At 50.8% G+C, this 14,279-nt stretch overlaps 7 protein-coding genes across 7 annotated transcripts; 4 read left to right on the forward strand and 3 right to left on the reverse strand.

Annotated features, from left to right (window-relative positions):
- Positions 1 to 355: 355 nt before the first annotated feature.
- P153DRAFT_380534 (uncharacterized protein) lies at positions 356 to 1,120 on the reverse strand (the record flags this gene model as incomplete). The annotated part of the gene is made up of 2 exons (XM_033669935.1): positions 356 to 652; positions 704 to 1,120. The coding sequence occupies 2 exons, from the start codon at positions 1,118 to 1,120 to the stop codon at positions 356 to 358; spliced, it is 714 nt and encodes a 237-aa protein (XP_033529109.1).
- Positions 1,121 to 1,758: 638 nt separating this feature from the next.
- On the reverse strand, positions 1,759 to 2,917 carry P153DRAFT_380535 (uncharacterized protein; the record flags this gene model as incomplete). The annotated part of the gene is made up of 3 exons (XM_033669936.1): positions 1,759 to 2,643; positions 2,704 to 2,827; positions 2,880 to 2,917. 3 exons carry the CDS (start codon positions 2,915 to 2,917, stop codon positions 1,759 to 1,761), a joined length of 1,047 nt encoding a protein of 348 aa, XP_033529110.1.
- Positions 2,918 to 4,678: 1,761 nt separating this feature from the next.
- On the reverse strand, positions 4,679 to 6,066 carry P153DRAFT_392045 (uncharacterized protein; the record flags this gene model as incomplete). Its single annotated transcript, XM_033671118.1, has 3 exons — positions 4,679 to 5,257; positions 5,323 to 5,459; positions 5,516 to 6,066. The coding sequence occupies 3 exons, from the start codon at positions 6,064 to 6,066 to the stop codon at positions 4,758 to 4,760; spliced, it is 1,188 nt and encodes a 395-aa protein (XP_033529111.1). The 3' UTR covers positions 4,679 to 4,757.
- A 1,010-nt stretch (positions 6,067 to 7,076) lies between these two features.
- On the forward strand, positions 7,077 to 9,474 carry P153DRAFT_362466 (uncharacterized protein). The gene is made up of 2 exons (XM_033667140.1): positions 7,077 to 8,694; positions 8,783 to 9,474. Exons 1-2 carry the CDS (start codon positions 7,244 to 7,246, stop codon positions 9,369 to 9,371), a joined length of 2,040 nt encoding a protein of 679 aa, XP_033529112.1. The 5' UTR covers positions 7,077 to 7,243; the 3' UTR covers positions 9,372 to 9,474.
- A 243-nt stretch (positions 9,475 to 9,717) lies between these two features.
- Positions 9,718 to 10,735, forward strand: P153DRAFT_352677 (60S ribosomal protein L42; the record flags this gene model as incomplete). Its single annotated transcript, XM_033666393.1, has 5 exons — positions 9,718 to 9,720; positions 10,267 to 10,342; positions 10,394 to 10,494; positions 10,544 to 10,609; positions 10,661 to 10,735. The coding sequence occupies 5 exons, from the start codon at positions 9,718 to 9,720 to the stop codon at positions 10,733 to 10,735; spliced, it is 321 nt and encodes a 106-aa protein (XP_033529113.1).
- Positions 10,736 to 11,128: 393 nt separating this feature from the next.
- P153DRAFT_372042 (putative 2-dehydropantoate 2-reductase family protein) lies at positions 11,129 to 12,277 on the forward strand (the record flags this gene model as incomplete). Its single annotated transcript, XM_033669362.1, has 3 exons — positions 11,129 to 11,327; positions 11,392 to 12,062; positions 12,119 to 12,277. 3 exons carry the CDS (start codon positions 11,129 to 11,131, stop codon positions 12,275 to 12,277), a joined length of 1,029 nt encoding a protein of 342 aa, XP_033529114.1.
- Positions 12,278 to 12,720: 443 nt separating this feature from the next.
- Positions 12,721 to 14,013, forward strand: P153DRAFT_329364 (glycoside hydrolase family 131 protein). Its single transcript, XM_033665386.1, has 3 exons — positions 12,721 to 13,102; positions 13,162 to 13,664; positions 13,719 to 14,013. Exons 1-3 carry the CDS (start codon positions 13,051 to 13,053, stop codon positions 13,947 to 13,949), a joined length of 786 nt encoding a protein of 261 aa, XP_033529115.1. The 5' UTR covers positions 12,721 to 13,050; the 3' UTR covers positions 13,950 to 14,013.
- The last annotated feature ends 266 nt before the right edge of the window (positions 14,014 to 14,279 follow it).

A 14,279-nucleotide genomic window follows, 5' to 3' on the forward strand; every position in this document is an offset into this window, starting at 1 on the left:
GCGTACATAGGCTATAAAAATTAAGAAAACTATAATAACAAAGTTACTACTACAGCGTTAAAATATAGAAATCTAAAGAGTATAAAGTAGCTGTAAGGCCTTTTTCTAGACTTATACTAAATAAAAATTTAGTATTAGTTATTATAGATAGCTCTTTCTGCTGTTAGAATTGTTAAGGTTGTAATTATTGTTAAGCTAGGAGGGCCGCACTTTGTGCGGCCAAGTTCTTGAACTTTTTCGAAGAAACCGGAAGGGGCCGAGTAATGCGCGGAGATTTAACTGATTAGCTACTACATAAGTCACGTTATGACATGGTATTTCGGAAACGACCTATATCCTGACCAACCACCAAGCTTCACAAAGCAGTTCCCGGGATCAAACGTCTCAACTTTCCCTCCTCCGCGATGTCGTCGCCCAATTCTTCTAGTATTTCATCATGGATACTTTTCCCATCCTCTTTGTGTTTTGCAGTGAATGTTCGACTATCCCCAATGATAACCTCGTCGTTCAATCGAAGTTGCTGTTGTTCAGATGAACTGGCAAACAGCGTAACAATCTTCGTGGCGCAGTTCTCAAGGTTTGCAGGCGGCATGTATCGCCAGCTCCGCGGGCTGGATGTGCCGTGACTCAGCGTCATGAGACAAAATTGCATCTGCCGTCACATCTGTCAGCCACTACATAACATTCCGAGTTTTCGGCCTACCTGGTGAGTTGTCTTGACAGCATGTGCGTCTCCATGGACCACCCAGTGAGCCACTCCTGCATAGTGATTTAGGTCCAGGTCTATGGCGACAAATAAGACACATGAGATCGATATCAGAATCGACAAAAAGCTCCAGAAGCCGTGATCATAGCACCACCCGCCCCTGTGGATGGGCGAAATCTTATCATAGCTGTGGAAGGGAGGCGAAGCACCCCAGAAGCCGTGCTGCGCTTCCTCATCCACAGTGTCCAGCTTCTCGGCACTTTGGAGCCACCAAGGGCGGCTGGCCTTGATTTCGTACAATGGCGGAGGTGAAGGCTCACTCTCAATGGATTCTAATAGCAATGAGGGGCCATAAGAGTATGTGGGTGATGAAGTGTGCGCGCAGTCGATAGTGTTCAATTGAGGTGTCGACATATTGGTAGCAGTGAAGCTCCTCGGCTGCAAAATACGGCAATTGGAAGATGTTTATATTTGTGTGATGTTACGTTAAGCAAACAAATGGAAGATGTCTCAAACAAAGATGTGAGTGCGTGTGTGTGTTTGTGAGACAATGAAACAGTGGAGATTGAAAGAAGTAAGACAGCATTGTCTCGCTGGGCAACCCTATGCGGCAGGTTCGTTGAACCCGATGAGAAAGAAAGAGGGTTGTAGACCTTGGAGTTCGTGGAAGGTGAGGGTCGCTACATGGTAAAACAGACAAGACGTGGGTGTCAGTAATGGCAAAATATCATGTGGAGCAAGTGAAGGCTCACGCATTTTTAGTAGTCAGCCGATTTACGATACAATCTATCGACGACAACACAGACTATGTAGCCATATGCACACATGTTCTGGAGGTCGGGCTACCAAAACCTGAGACGCTATGCTATATTCATGAGCTGCGACGAAACCAGTCTTCACTTTCCCTTCGCATTCCACCCACACTGAGATACCTCATAACTCATTCTTCATCATCCTAACCGCTCCGATCAACCAGACTGTTTTTGATCTTGGGGTTCAGATGCCTCACTGGACTGAGACAAATGACTGCTAGATGAGACTCAAGTAGAGCCTCAAGGTCGCGGTGGTCCAGGAGGCGATTGCGTTGATGATCCGGACCCTCCAAATAAAGGTACCGGTCGTTGGGACTGAACACTCGCAAACAATGAAGGTTGAGGATTTCCAGACGCAGGTCGTGGAGGCTGAGCATGCGCGAAGAACTGGGGCGAAGGACCTCCAGGTACAGGCTGTGGGGGTAGGAAACTTGCAAAGAGGGAACTCGACGCGACCGGAGGCTTCTGGGCAGATTGTGGAGTGAGAGACGCCTTCTTCGGCCAGCTTTTCATCAAATGGAAAGACATTTCGTCGATCGTGTGTAACTTCATTTCAAGGCCTGGAATTTGTGCTATATTGATCCCGAAGTGTATGTTGAAGGCTTTCAACACAACATCCCGAAGTCCGCGATTCGTATCGGGGGTAGAACTGTAGACGATCTGCACCGCATCGATGAAATCCTCAGAATTCCAGTGGTAGTGGAGACACGAATCGAACTTTGAGGTGGCAAGTTGGCAAAGTCCGTCAACATGATACTTGTCGCCTAGAGCGTACATGGTCGCGTGAACAGACAGAGGTGTCGCGATCTCGACTGATTTGTCAGGCCTCTCAATGAGCTTGTACTCTGGAGAGACACTGTCAGAACGAGGTGCCTTCTTTTGTGGAACGGCTCCTGGTCCCAAGGCGAGACAAGCGCATAGATCTGTATCGAATAGAGCTTTGGTATATCGGGCGTGATAGGTTGTGGCCAATTCTGTTCTGGATTCAGGCTGCTTCATGTTCCGGAAATTGGAGATGCTGGTGTGATAGCAGGGCTCGTAGTCGCCCAGGTAGAGGTATGCTATCAAACGTCGGATCATCTCAGGATCATCTTCAGGCAAGTCGATGCGGTTCTCTTCGGCTTCCTATCTAAAGGTAAGACCTTGGTTGTGCTTGTCTCGAAATCTGCATGGCCGTTGACTTACCTTACCAAATTTGGCGCTCTTTTCGAAAAAGGCACATTTCGTGCAGACGACAAGCTTGTGAACGGTGAAGACCATGGACCCGCAGGTAATGGTCAAGTCGGAGTAGTCACCCCCATTGTAAGCCCTAGGTATCGCGTTCAACACATTGCTCGTTGCGCCTGCATACGAGCACTCACTTGATGATACTTGTGGGGCATGTGCTATGGCCGAACATGGTATTGATGCGATGTCAATGATGGGTTTAGCGCTTGCCTAAATCCTGCCTCCTCAGGTAGCCGTGATTCTTTCCGCACGAAGATGTCGGGAAGGAAAGCGCGCTTTGTCGTAAAGATTGAGGGGACGGGGGCTGTGCGTTTGTGTGTTTGTGAGACGTCGTGACGTCCCAGCGCGAGCATGAGCCACCTCGATATCAGCGCTCTTAAACAGACGTGAATTGTGAACGCGCCGAACTAAGACTCTTTCGGAAAAGATACCTCGAAACGGTTAGTGGCGTTTGAGAGTGGGGCAGTTACGAATCACATTGATCATCTTAGCGCCTCACAGCCTTATCGCGATTACTCTCACACCAAGGCTCGCTCTTTCGTACATGATGATTGATCATTCGCATGTCTCCGTGATGAGGTTCTTGAGTAAAATGACACCATTTCCAGGACGTACGCAGAGAGACCTATCGTTATCATGGATAGCCCACACGCCATCGTGAAGCTTCGCGATTGCGTGAGCAATGGATCAGGCCAGCACAAGCAATGTACACAACATGACGCAGCTAGCATTCAAACGCGTCGATGGAGCAGCACTCGTGATAGGAGCAGGCTCAGGTGAAATAAGAACCATAAGTGTTGCTAAATACACCTCAAGTGACGCGTCTGGGAGGCATTGGACGCGCTGTGTCTTTTGCCCTCTATAGCTGGCATCACTACTCTGTACGTTACCGGCAGTGACAGCTTCGGCTTACAATATACCAAAGGTCTCATCGCTACACTTTGTTTGTCTCATCCATCCGATGTCAGCATCTTGGCGGCGACATTACTGACCCACATTTCATCAACTATCTCTTCAGTCAAATACCAGAGCTCGACTATGCCGTGAACTGCCCGGAGGAGTTCGAGCCTCGAGGAGTTCGACAAAGTGAACAACTTCAACTACCGAGCATTGTGGATGTACATGCAGAGGGAGCTGGAGTTGATACGTACAAGCGAGATCAAGACATACAAGGGCTACAAGGTGTCAAACCGCGAAACCCTCGAACAAGGGTAGAGAGGCGCCATTGTCACTATTGTACCTCAGGAAGGTGTCGTGGGAAGGGTACCGGCCTCGATGTACGCCGCGTCGAAGGCTGCGGTGTTGTCTTTGACGCGCTCGGAAGCCAATCATCGCAGTCAACAACAACAACACCGCATCAAGATGAATGCAATACGTCTTGGATTCATCCAAATGCTGATGCCTTGTCAACTGAGGTTGCAAATGCGGCTATGTTCTTGTGCTCTGGCGAGAGGAGCTTCGTAACGGGGCATAGTTTGGTAGTGGACGGTGGGTATGGAAATGCTCGATAAGTTGATTGCTGAGACGGATAGTTCGTGTCGTACAAGGAAAAGTACATGGCGCCTTTTACATTTAGAGGCGACGAATTTGTCTAGATCATTGGTTATCTCCTGTCTAACCACCGTAAAGGTAATAGATACGACAAGTTCAAGGTCTACGAGTTCGCGTCTTTCTTGAGGGCTATTTGTTGAAGGAAAGGGTTATTTCTGTGTCCAGATTGTGTTAAGGCTTCGGTAGGTATGCTATCATCATTCACCTTTTTCATCCTCGGTTCCGAAATTCAACCTTTTTCTACTAAATGTTGTAATACTTTTGGATACAGCTCTTGTACACGAGCTCAACAGGACCATGAAGATACACGCTATCGCTATGGAGAATTGACTAAGGAGTTGCAGAGACTCGGGTTTAATGTTTAATTTCTCCAACTACGAGACTGCCATCTAGAAACAACTATTTATATATGCCGACTGAAAAGATGGCCAGCAAGTCCAACGTAAAGAGATCCACACATACTATCCTACCTTATCGCCCCTCGGTGGCGCATCCTGTCTACTCGGCCACGGATACAACCTCTTGATAGCCTCGTAATCCCTATCCGACGGAACCCCAGTCCCCCGCATGATGAATGAATTCATCGCCGTAACCGGCGGCGCAGACTGACCCTCATCCAGCGGCTTCTTCCACTTGGTCAACACAGCTTGCTTGACATCATACCCATTGTTTCCCGGCCGCATCGCCTGACTAGATGCATAATGCATGATGCTATCGTAGTCGTACTTTTCGCTGTGGGTCACCTGAAGCGGAAATGTCTCCCACCACATGACATTGGACGACTCGCGCGATGTCTGCGTGGAGAAACTGGGCGCGGGGAAACTCCAGTTTGGGTCGCGGCCGAGCTTCCAGGATTCGCACATCTCGGCCATGGTGAAACTTGGTTTCTGATCCGAAATCCTTTGGGCTACTTCGGCGTACCCGTTGAGGTTTTTGCACTCGAAATGGACGTAACGATCTCCTTGGAAACGGTTAGTGATTATTTCTTTTGGAGTTCAGTGGAATTAGGCTGTTTGTCAAACTTACGGTCTTCACGCTGGTGCTCGTGCCAGAGGCCAAAGATGTGACCCAGTTCGTGGGCAAGGATCGACTGGATGAATTCAGGCGGCGAATAGAAAAGACTGGGGGAGATTTCGAGTTTATGGCGACCTTCTCGATTATTCCTGCACGAAAAGGTTAATATAGATCAGTCTCACGTCGTGATAACCATGTCACTGACCATGCTTCAGGTATATACCCAGTCGTGGACTGCGCTCCACCATCCAGTTCCCTCGCCAGCCTTACCACCACGGTCCTCTTCGGAACCTCCAGTCTCCACGTACGATGTATACCCCCTGGCGCAGGATCGAGGGTGCACATCTTCTTCCACAAGCGAAACTCCAGTGTGTGGCCACTCTCTGCGGAAGCTTGGCCGATCTTCTGGTGCCAACGTTCCCAGGCTTTTGCAACGTGGTTGCCCATCAGCCCAATTGCGTTAATCTCGACTTGGCTGTAGTAGCACCAGTGGATGACTGTGACCTCTGGAGTCGATGGATCCATGCCCGCATGCCATCTTTCGTGCGGACTTATCGTGTTGGAGACGACTTCAGCTGAGCCTTGCTCTGGGTTGTTCATGTCGATGCCATGCTCGGCAAGGATTTGAGGTAGGAGGGAGGTGTCGTTGAACAGACGGAAGTCGTTCAGAGGTGGACTGCAGGCGTTGAGCAGTGGCATCAGTAGCCCAAGGAAAAAAAACAGGAAGAGAGAAGAATTCATGCTGGGGATGAGCATAATGACGAAGACGTTGATAATTTAGTGCGTGGGTAGTATTGCGTTACAAATCGAGTTAACAGATCGAGTTGATGAGTGTTTGGTATAATAAGAAAATATACTGGTATGAGACTACGCCCAATTTATAATTACTGAGGGCGAAAGCATGGACAACCTTTTCACAAGTTGATAGACCCTTGTCTCGTTGAGAATGACGCCCTGATCCACCCGGGAAAGGGTTTCATGGGTGAATGGACACAATCGGTCTCTGCAATATGCCTGGAGGTCTGGGTGCAACATATCTTTATACTTGAATCGGTACGTGACCGACTGCGGATTGATTGATTGTCTGCTCACAAACGTATAATCGAGATGGCCACGCTTGACCCACTGATAACATGCACTAAGTCGAGTTAGATATTACACACCCCAATTCCAAGAATGTGACGATATCGAAATGGTTCGTCAAAAGTGAATCCCCATGGGGAGATGGAGGATTTTCAACACCCCTATTTCTCTAGATTAAGAATAAAGCGTTTGAATAATACCAAACCGTTGCGCAGGTAATCTGAGCCACGCAGGGGCAGCCCATTGTTTTTATGCCCTTAGTGGGTGATAGTTTAGTTTGGGGGTTGACACCGAGTTGTCTTTATGGCACCCGATACGCGTGGGGATGTCAAACGGCTGAGCAGCCTCCAATCTGGTATTTGTTCAGAGGGTAAATCAAAGATCATCCTAGCTCTGTTCGTCGCATGATTCACTTCGGCTCGTGGGTTGTGGTTACGTGACGTCGAGCGGCATAACCAGGCCTCAAGGAAATACTATGCCAATTGGGGGTACTAGAGATACAGAGAAATCTGTTCTCATGTATGTACTTGTCAAGGCTCGACGCAAATGAGGTAGAAAGAAGACAAGGCTGTGTTGTTGTGGGATGCCGTCGAGTGCGATGAGAGATGAGGGAAAACGGAAAGGTCTGTGCGTCACGGCAGGTCGATCTTTCCTTTGTTGATAAACACATGTGTTGATGAGAAACGACGACGTCACAAACAACCTAACAGAGCAGACTTTCATCCCTCCATACGCCTATTGCTCTGACTAGCCACCACGACCCGGTTATATCGCATTATCTAGACCATCCAAAAGGCTCTACAACCCGACTGCACGCACCCTCTCGACCCCACAGTCAATTTGAAGCGAAATGGCCGACGCACGCGGAGAATACTGGTATTTCGACCCCGATGTCGACGCAAACAAGATCACCGTCCCCGAGTTGCGCAGTATTTTGCTCAAGCATGGCGTCACGTATCCGTCCTCGGCAAAGAAGGCCGCGTTGGTCAGCTTGTTCAACCAGGCTGTCGCCCCACAGGCGGCCCAGGTCCAAAGGGCATATGCACACACCAAGCGATCGACGAGGGGCATTGTCGACGTGCCCTCCAGCGCCGACAGCATGACGACAACGGACGATGCCGAGGACGAGACACTGCTGCCACCCCAGCCTACGACGAGGCGCACCTCCCGCCGCACAACACGCGCCTCCCCAGAAGAGCCAGACACGTTTGCGCCAGCACCGCGCGCGAAGACGCCGTCCCGTGCCGTGCCCGCGAAACATGGGAGGGGGCTTGAGGCAGAGGCTGAAGAGCAGCCTGCAGTGAGGCGGAAGAGTTATGCACCGGTTGTAAAGCAGCCCGCTCATGAACCCGAAGCATGGCATCGCCCCGCCGCCGACAGCCCGTTCACCCAGGAGAACCCTTTCCAGAGTGGGAGCTCTCCAGCGGTGCCTGATTCTGCGGTGCGCGACCGGAGGAGAAGGACTATGGGCTCGGAGCAGAAGGAGAAGCGCAAGAGCGATGCATTCCGCCGCAAAACTTTCCAGCCTACCACTGAGCAGGTCGATGAGGGCATTGTCGTGCCTTCTCGCGGGACGTTCGATGTGGCAGACCCGCGCGAACATGAGGAGGAGCCCGATACTGGGGACACCGGCGAAGAATTCACCCCAGAAGCACAGCTGGAGCTTGTGCGTGATCGTGCCAAAGCTGGTGAGATGGATATCCTGCCACCACGGAGACGCAGACAGCCTTCAAAGGCTACAAAAACTCTGAAAGCCATGTCAGGAACCCTTTTGCTCACTGCTGCCGCAGTGCTAGGTGGGGTTTGGCGTCAAGAGAAGATTCAAGTCGGCTTTTGCGGCATCGGGAGGGAGGCTACTGCGCTTGCCGGTGTAGACGTGCCTGTTTGGGCAAGCGACATTCTTCCGCAGTGCGAACCGTGTCCGCCACACGCTCAATGCTACAGAGGCTTGGAGCTTACCTGCGAACGTGACTTCATGAGAAAAGACCATCCACTTTCGCTCGGAGGACTGATCCCTCTGCCGCCTACCTGCGAACCTGATAGCGAGAAGACGCGCAAAGTCACTAGTGTCGCCGACAAGGCCGTGCAGATTCTACGGCAACGCAGGGCACAGTACGAATGCGGCGAGCCTGACGCCGAAGGGAACCCGGTGGAGAGCCCTGAAGTGACCGAAGAGGAGCTGAAGCAGCATATGGTTACTCAGAAGCGCAAAGGCATGACGGATCAAGAGTTCAGTGAGCTTTTTGATCGAGCTTTCCCCGACATGACATTGCGCGAGGAAGTCGTCGAGACAAGCGATGGGTAAGTCTCAACACCCCCCGGTCTTGACCACATTTGCAGCTTCTCTGACATGGGACTGTACTAACCAGTCACCTTTCTGTGGATACAGAACAACTGGCGGACGACGACTCGCTTCAACGTCCCTCGCCGAACTCTCCCTCTCCTGCAGCGTCCGCCGATCCCTCCGACAGTCTCTTGAACGACATCTTCTCCAAATTGTGACGTTGTTCCTCCTGATCGCCACGGGCTCGTATGGAAAGTACACCGTTACCAATCGCCGGGCCATGGAGTCGCGGGCGAAGCAACTTGCAAGTAATGTCTTCGATCGTCTCGCTGATCAGGCTGCACTTAGCTATCAAGAACCTGGCTCTTATCCAGAGAAGGGCATCAGCATGGCACAGCTTCGAGACGACGTTCTTCGGAACGAATTCTCCTCTTCGCGACGACAAAAGTTATGGGAGAGGGTGCAGAAGAAGGTCGAATTCAACTCGAACATTCGTGCGGCTGTTAGGGAGACGAGCAGTGGTGATGTTGCTCGCATGTGGGAATGGATTGGCCCAGTCAAGTTGCTTGAGGATGGGCGTAGCAGTGGCAAACGTGAGAGTGGTCGGTTTAGCCTTGGAATGGGCAGCCCTCCCACGGCATCGAAAGACATGAAGGAGGTCAAATTGTGGAAGGAGGGTCGACCTGCCTACTAGGTTTGGGTTGCGATTTTGGTGTATTTGATATGGATCACAAGTTGATGGTGCTATTTTGGAGAGAGATCTGATGAAATCGCATGATACCACATCGTAATGTTTGTATACTTGATCACGAATATTTTTCATCTTGAGTAAAATGCGTCAGGTCTCTTGTGCATCGTAAAGGTGTGTGGTGGTGTGTACGTGATGAAATGCTTGGCAGTGGCAGAGTGTGTGGCTCAACCCGCTTACCTAACATGTAGCCGAGCCCACAAGCGAGCAATATTGGATCTGGACAACTTCAACCCCATCAACACCACCGCCAATCCGTCGCCTAACTAACCGACAGAAGAAATCAGTCAAAATGGTGAGTGAGAACATTGTTATTTGTCTTTCCGAAGGATACCCCCGCTGCGACGCGAACGAGCAACGGCCCACGTACCCTCGATGACGATACGATGCAATCGAGCGCACGATACCGCGCCCAGGGAGCAACAAAGTAGGATGAGTGTTGGCACTGAGAGAAAGTGGAGGGGCTCAACAAGCGGGAAACAGCATGGCAAGATGCATTGGTGGATGTCATGACGAAGGCGATACCCGGTCCGAACGATTCGAGGCCAGAGGGGCGACACCTTCGCAAGCACACACATACCCAGCCCAGCACATGCAGCGCAAATAGTCGCGCCAAGAAACGCTGTTGCCCTTGTGCCTCCGCCAAAGGCAAGACGCAGCTTGTTCATGCGAGCTCACTATCAATGCGCCTCTACCACACATCATCGAATCCCTACACGCGATATTCGCCACAACCACCTTGCTCGATCGTGTCGCAGCTACTGGAGAGATTGCCTAGGAACACGGAGCACTTGGATTGATCTTACAATTCGGATGGGCATGAACTGACAATGCCACCCAGGTCAACGTACCCAAGACCCGACGAACCTACTGCAAGGGCAAGGACTGCAAGAAGCACACCCAGCACAAGGTCACCCGTCAGTAGCTCTCCAAACGCACGCAAATACGCGCATACTGAAGGTCGACAGAGTACAAGGCTGGCAAGGCTTCTCTGTTCGCGCAGGGTAAGCGTCGTTACGACCGAAAGCAGTCCGGATACGGTGGTCAGACCAAGCCCGTCTTCCACAAGGTACGATATTTCCCTTGGAAGCACATGAGGAGATGTTGACAAGACGCAGAGGGCGAAAACCACCAAGAAGGTTGTTCTCCGTCTAGAATGCACCTCATGCAAGACTAAGGCACAGGTACGTTAAACTCAATGCCGTGTCGCAACCAGTTTCTAACAACGCGTACAGCTCGCCCTCAAGCGATGCAAGCACTTCGAGCTTGGTGGTGACAAGAAGACCAAGGGTGCCGCCCTTGTCTTCTAAGCGTGTTCCCTCTTTCTCTCTCTTTTGCTGGGTCCTCGGCGTAGTCTTCTCGGCGGATGGGACGGACGGCTTTCTCAATCGACTCGAATTATGCAACAATGCAACGACATGATGAGGAGTGGAGTGGGGCGGAGGATCTGTGGACGAAAGGGTTGTCAGTCACGATATCACACGGATTGTAACCTACATATGCATCAAATGGAGCTCGATTGAAGGTCGCATGATCACTGTTCCTCATACGTCAGTCTTGTTGTGTGATTGCTAGGTGGAATGAAAGGGAGCGCCGTACTTCGGAGGCATAGGAGTCATGAAGGGTGCCCCTCTACCCCACTAACGCGTCGCGTGTTATCTCAACACGATCTTGGTTTGTGAGCGAACACCTTCATCAACACTATGCCGGGTATACTGAGAAACAACATTTTAGTCATCGGTGGCGGCTCCGTCGGCGCCATCGCAGCTGTCAATATCGAACTTGGTGGTGTGTCTGATGTTACCCTTGTCCTTAGATCTAACTACGATGTTGTGAACGAGAAGGGGTACGATATCGAAAGCTGCGATCATGGCAACTTGAAGGGGTGGAGACCTAGTAAAGGTACGCTGCTTCCCATTGCTCCCAGTCTCGTCAAGTACGGTTCAAAGTTCACACGCACATCTAGTCCGCAACACCGTCCCGAATGTCTCCGAAGAAGGGCTTCCTTATTACAACTACATTGTTGTCGCTACCAAGAACATACCGGATATCTCACCCACCGTCATCGACCTCGTTTCTCCGGCTTTACGCATAGGAAATAGAACAGAGACCACCATCGTCCTCCTACAGAATGGCCTCAATATTGAAAAACCGTTTCTCACATCCTTCCCTGACACCATCATCCTATCCGGTGTCAGTCTAATCGGAAGCGCAGAACCCTCCCCTGGACATATCGTGCAAGACGAACCAGACCGTCTGCTCATCGGCGCATTCCCGCACCCGAGCGCTAACGTCCTTATAGCGGAAGCCCTGGCAAAATCATTTGTTGTCATGTATTCATCAGGCCGCAAAACTGATTGTACCTATTCGCCCAACGTCCTGCACGACCGCTGGCGGAAACTGGTTTACAACGCGTGTCTCAATCCCATCTGCACTATCACAGGACTCGATTCAGGCCGTATCCGACTCGCGGATGGTGCATTGAACGGGCTGGTTAGGCCCGCGATGCGGGAGATTGTCCGCGCAGCGAGAGCTGCAGCGGGCGTTGATCTAGCTGGCGATGTCATCGAGACCATGATCAATGTTGATCCGCTGGAGAGCTACTTGAAGCCGAGTATGCAGCAGGATGTGGAGAAGGTGTGTTGCTCGGCGGGGTCGTAACATTGGGAATAGGAAGGCTAATGTCATGGCAGGGGAATTACATTGAGTTTGAGAATCTACTTGGTGAGCCGCTTAGAGAGGGGAGGAGGGCTGGCGTCGAGATGCCGACGCTTGAGGTGCTGTATCAGCTTGCGAAGGCGGTGCAGTGGAGGATTAAGGAAAGGAGGGGGTTGGTCGATATACCGACATAGAAGGTCATGGCTTGAGGTGGCGTGGAGTTGGTGAGTTGCACTGCGGTTGTCGACGCTGTGATCTTACTTGGAAATATAGATCATGTGCTTTGTCGACTCGTAGAGCATCAGTTGGTATTGCATATAGTGACAATCAAGGTTGAAATGTAGGTGGTCCAAGATGGTCAGGGTCGCAGAGGTGTTACCCCGGTTATGCGGTTCACAGGTAATTGATTGAGAACGTTTATCCACCTCAGTTGCGCAAATTCACTTTCATGCTAAAGTTCTCTGCTCCTAAGCTTTCTGAACCTTGTCAAGCTCGGCTTAGGTTTGCTTGTTTCCCGCGGCGTTCTTGCACACCACCCACTTGCGTTTCATCAGCCGCTACCATCTCCATAAAATTTCTTAGATATAGTATTTACACCAAGCCAATGTCCGCTGTCAGGTCACCACTCTGTTGTCCTAACGCACAATATGCACGACCGGGCCGTTGCTCCGCTTCTACAGATGGTTAAAGTACCTGAAGCACGAGTAGTCGCATATAAATTAATTGGAAACACTCACGAGCAAACCACGCCAATCACGTATAATCGCGAATTTCAATCAATGTTTTGTTTCCTGGATATTGGAAAGGACGTCGATCGTAGGTAATTCGCTCCGTCTTCATATTGGGGAAGTGTCTATTGTCGATGGAGTGGTATATAACGTGGTGGAAGCCTCACATCACAGTGTAGAAGCTTTTTACCCTTGACTACATCTTTACCCTCCAACAACAACAAAGCAAGATAGGCAAGATGTTCGGAAAGGTCACAATCCTGAACGCGCTCGTCAGCGCTGTGTCTGCAGGTGCGCGCCAGCCTCAGCATATCCATCTTCTACCAACACAGTGCTGATGTACAATCCAGGCACAATTCTCTGGGATGGTCGCTTCAACGAGATGACCTCCAGCGCCGACCTCAACAACTGGTCTTGGGCAAACCAAGTCGGCAACTACCAATACTACATCCACGGCACCGGTCCAGTAACCAGCTATGTCAACCTCTCGCCCAACTACAAGAACTCCGGAGACACGAATTCCAAGCAAGGCGCCAAAATCACCATCGACAGCACCGCAAAATGGAACAGCGATATGTGGCGCACAGAGCTCATCCCGCAGACAAAGGCTGCTATCAATTCGGGCACCGTCTACTACCATTTTTCGATGAAGAGATCAACTACAAACGTCCCCAGCGCGACGAACGAACACCAGATAAACTTCTTCGAAAGCCACTTCACGGAGATGAAGTACGGATGGGTAAACGGCGAGTCGGGCGTCAGCAACACCAACCTGCAGTGGATGGTGGGCGGGCAGAGCAAGTGGAAGGTTGAGCTCCTAGCGGATGTGTGGCACAATGTTGCTTATGAGATTGTGAGTCGTAATTTGTCACATACCCACATGTATCGATTACTGATGTGATGGTAGAACTTCACGTCCCAGCAGGTCACGTTCTGGCACTCGACTGGCAACAACACGCTGACTAAGACTGTTGGGCCTGTTGCTGCTAGCACGTCGTCTAATGGCGCTGATTGGCATCTTGGTGTGCTTCGTCTGCCCCGCCAGGGCAATGATGGAACGGGTGCTGAGGATTGGTACTTTAGTGGTGTGTATGTTGAGAGTGGATCGCTTACGACGTCGGTTGTTAGCCCGAAATAAACATGGGATGTTGGGCTGAGGAGTAGAGAGTGCTTGCGGATACGAAGTAGCTTGTTGTAGTTGCAAAATCGAAACTTTTGAGGACGCTATTCCTTTACCTCCATGCGACACAGTCAGTCATTGGAACTAGTCACTCTGCGCCATTTTAATCTCATGATATAAAAGCCCACCACGCTCACAAGCGACTAACCCTTCGCTTCCAGCAGATCTTTCGAGGCCAGGACTGGGCAAGACGGTCGAAGAGTGCGCGAAGTAGTTGCAAGGAATACCTGTCCAGGAGGGAGTTCACGTGGAGAACTCGAATGAAGACTACTTTGCTACCATGAAAAG

Source organism: Dothidotthia symphoricarpi, assembly GCF_010015815.1.
Source record: "Dothidotthia symphoricarpi CBS 119687 unplaced genomic scaffold P153scaffold_1, whole genome shotgun sequence".
NCBI classification, from domain to species: Eukaryota; Fungi; Ascomycota; class Dothideomycetes; order Pleosporales; family Dothidotthiaceae; genus Dothidotthia; species Dothidotthia symphoricarpi.

Excerpts from the sequence above, each read along its gene's own strand:
- P153DRAFT_362466 (XM_033667140.1), top strand. The coding sequence starts at position 7,244 with ATGGCCGACGCACGCGGAGAATACTGGTATTTCGACCCCGATGTCGAC. Across the intron at positions 8,695-8,782 it reads GTCGTCGAGACAAGCGATGG|AACAACTGGCGGACGACGAC; the intron begins GTAAGTCTCAAC and ends CTGTGGATACAG.
- P153DRAFT_329364 (XM_033665386.1), top strand. The coding sequence starts at position 13,051 with ATGTTCGGAAAGGTCACAATCCTGAACGCGCTCGTCAGCGCTGTGTCT. Across the intron at positions 13,103-13,161 it reads CGTCAGCGCTGTGTCTGCAG|GCACAATTCTCTGGGATGGT; the intron begins GTGCGCGCCAGC and ends TGTACAATCCAG. Across the intron at positions 13,665-13,718 it reads ACAATGTTGCTTATGAGATT|AACTTCACGTCCCAGCAGGT; the intron begins GTGAGTCGTAAT and ends ATGTGATGGTAG.